Raw genomic sequence first — 3,368 nt, forward strand, 5'->3', positions numbered from 1 at the left:
TTAAAAAAAAATTATAACATTTTTAGGAAATAATGGCGTTATTTATCGCCGTTATTCAACGTCGTTACCAAATAACGTCGTTGACATTTTTTTTCGAAAGTAACAAAGTTGAACTACAACCGTTAAATTAAAAAAAATACGCCGTTACTTTAACATTGTTACTTTCCAAGGAAACACTTTATAAGCGATGTTATTTGCGAAAAAATTGTAACGATTTATTTGGTAACTATGTTAAATAAGGTCATTATTGACCAACACGGTTATATGATTTTCTTTAAATAATGTAAATAAAATCCAATGTTTGTGTATATTGGTGTATTAAAGCAATTACTAAACATGTTCTATCAAATAAATAAATAAAAGAATGAATGTGCGTGTAGATTAAATTCCGTAAAAAAACGTTTGTCTGTCTACCACCTGACGGCAATCACTTCTTTACAAATACAATTACTAGAGGGTCGCATTTTTTTCATTTCAGATTCCATTCACAATGGCTGATACGACAGTCGGAGATAGTTGCGCAGGATGTGGTCTGGCAAAGAAGAAAATGTCTGGCTACAAACAGACTGTGAGCAATGAAGAAGAAGCGACAACCCTTTCAGATGTTTTTGCAAGAACGGTGGTGGTTAATGATATTCTATGCATAAAATGTGCTGGGGCTGCTCGTTTCGCAAGGTCAAAACAAAGAAAACTTGAACATGTTCCTCAAACTGAAAGTCAAGAATCCAGTTCATCTTCAGAAGTCGCTTCTCAACCTTCTCATAGTGATCCGCCATTCCAACTATCGAAAAAGTTATTAGTTGATAATAAAAAAGAAGAAGAGACCATTGAGTTGCCATATAGAAGAATCACTTCTACGCATAATTCTTGTTGTTTGTGTGGAAAAAAATCTGGGTTCATTTCTGTACCTTTCGAAGCGCGTCACCAAGTTTTTGTTGAAAAACAAATCTTCATTCCAAAAGGGAATAGATGTTGCACAATTCATCTGATAAACAAAAAATTCTATGCAGATGAAATAAATAATTTGACAGTCGTTTCTCATTCATCTTTGGTTACAGTCGATGACATAACTAAATTATTCCAAGCTTTCACTGTAACTTCAGATAGAGAACTACATCACAGAGTCGGCGACTTTGCTATATCTGAAAAAAGAATTCAAACTTTTACTGGACTTAACTGGGAACAGTTAATTCGATTGCGAGAAATGATGACTTCTTTAAGGAATACGGATAATCGCACCGTAAACCAAGCTCTAGTGATTTTTCTATTCAGATTGCGAACTGGAAATTCAAACGAAATGATTAGCTCTGTCTTCGGTCTAGACCGACCTCAGCAAGTATCTGAATTTTCAAAATCAATTTTAAAATCATTTGAAAAAGATGTATTACCTTCGCGCTTCGGGTTGAAAGCTGTAAATAGAAATGACTTGATTGAAAACCACTCAACAATTCTCCTCCAGAAACTTCACAATATAAAAGACAGTAATCTCACATTGGTTGGTGATGGAACCTACTTGAAACATCAGAAGAGCGCCAATAACGAATACCAAAGGAGGTCCTACTCGGGACACAAGAAGCTTCCTTTATGTAAGCCCTTCACTATTTGTACTACTGATGGATATATTGTTGATGTGCTTGGGCCTTTCTCCGCCAAAGACAATGATGCCAAGATTTTGGAACAACTGCTAACTGAAAATGATGATTTGAAAAATCTTATGTGTAAAGCAGGTGACGTTTTCGTACTCGACCGTGGATTCCGTGACGTACTGCAACTATTAGAAAATATGAAATACCGAGTTCTCATGCCATCCTTAAAAAAACAAGGAGAAAAGCAATTAACAGCAGAAGCAGCGAATAATTCTCGCCGTGTTACAATGATTCGGTGGGTTGTAGAAGCTGTTCATGGTGCCGTGGCTCAAAAATATAAAATTTTCCACCAGCAACTAGATAATCGCTTTCTAGTCGAAGCCAGTCTTTATTGTAAAGTCGTTTGTTTTTTAATTAATGAATTCGGGAAACGGCTGGTGTCTAGAGCTTCTACAAATGAAGATATTCTCAATCAAGTAATTTCAAAACACGGTACGGAAAATACTTTAGCTGAAGATGTAGCGACAGGAAGATGGAGTCGCCGAACGAGTGAATTTACAAAATTGAGTTCCTCTGATGTGGATGATTTTCCAGAAATGACAGAAAATGATCTAATTACGCTATTTACTGGAACTTATCAACTGCAGCAATCGATTTCTTATTTGGCAGAAATGATAGATGACAATAATGAGATGACTGTGCAGTTTCATAAAGATGTAGAGAACATTCTCAAATTGCGTGTGAGATCGAGGCATATTGAAAAAAAGACTTACAACTGTTACATCGATTACAAACCCAATTCAATTGGATGTGGTGGAATTCAGCGATATTATTGCGAATGTGCTAATGGGATGCGAACGATCGGTTGTTGCTCTCATGTTGCTGCAGTTGTTTACTATTTGTCTCATGCTAGATATTTGTCTCGCATTCTTCGACCTGCAGAGCATCTCACCAAGATTTTTGAACGAAACGAAGTCGTTCCCGTTATAGAAGAAGACAGCGACGAAGATTCATAGAGCTATTAAGGTCAAAATCTGCCGAATCAAATTGCACTAAAGTCATGGTATTATTTTATGTAAATTGTTAAATAAGATGTATAAATAAACTGAAAAGCCAATACGTAAAGCTCAATCACATTATATATTAGCCTATGTGTTTAAGCTTGTAATAAATATCAGTGCCTTAAACTTTAAAAAGTTGTACCATTTTATTTATTTATTCCAGAAAAATTTCAAAGTAGAAGATTGGTGGTGAATAGTGCGGTATGATTTGATGTCATAACATGAAATTCATAAATATTACAAATCAAAATCAAGTCGTCAAAAGTATAAATTAAAGTGATAGTAAACTCAATTTAAAAATGTTTTAGCAGAATTTGAATACTATAAGGTCGGCTCAGATTGTAAAAATTCAAAAAGTAATAATATTATTAAATGTAGACAAATATCATGATTTGCAACTATAAATAAATCTTGAGTAGAAAACCTTTACGCATTTTCAATGCACGTTTTCGATGTATTTCTTTATGGAAAATACGATATCGTTCCTGATTTTTTTCATAAAACACAACATTCATAAAATACGCAAAATGCGAAAAACTTAATTTTTTTTTCAATTTTTGGCCTCGAGCGCTCATGAGGTAAATTTTATGATAAAAACAATAGCACCATAATATTCTACGGAAAAAAATACATTGAAAATATGTATAACATGTTTGAAAACAATCTCTTGAGGACGTTAAATCGACAAATAATAAATATTTACAGTGTAAGTGGAGCCGAT

General features: G+C 34.1%; 1 protein-coding gene across 1 annotated transcript; it reads left to right on the plus strand.

The window, feature by feature from the left end:
• The first annotated feature begins 490 nt into the window (after positions 1 to 490).
• Positions 491 to 2,602, plus strand: LOC131674056 (uncharacterized). Its single transcript, XM_058952540.1, has one exon. It carries the CDS (start codon positions 491 to 493, stop codon positions 2,600 to 2,602), a length of 2,112 nt encoding a protein of 703 aa, XP_058808523.1.
• Positions 2,603 to 3,368: the final 766 nt, after the last annotated feature.

Source organism: Phymastichus coffea, unplaced genomic scaffold, assembly GCF_024137745.1.
Source record: "Phymastichus coffea isolate CEN01 unplaced genomic scaffold, Cenicafe_Pcof_1.1 PCOF00014, whole genome shotgun sequence".
In the NCBI taxonomy this organism is placed as follows: Eukaryota; Metazoa; Arthropoda; class Insecta; order Hymenoptera; family Eulophidae; genus Phymastichus; species Phymastichus coffea.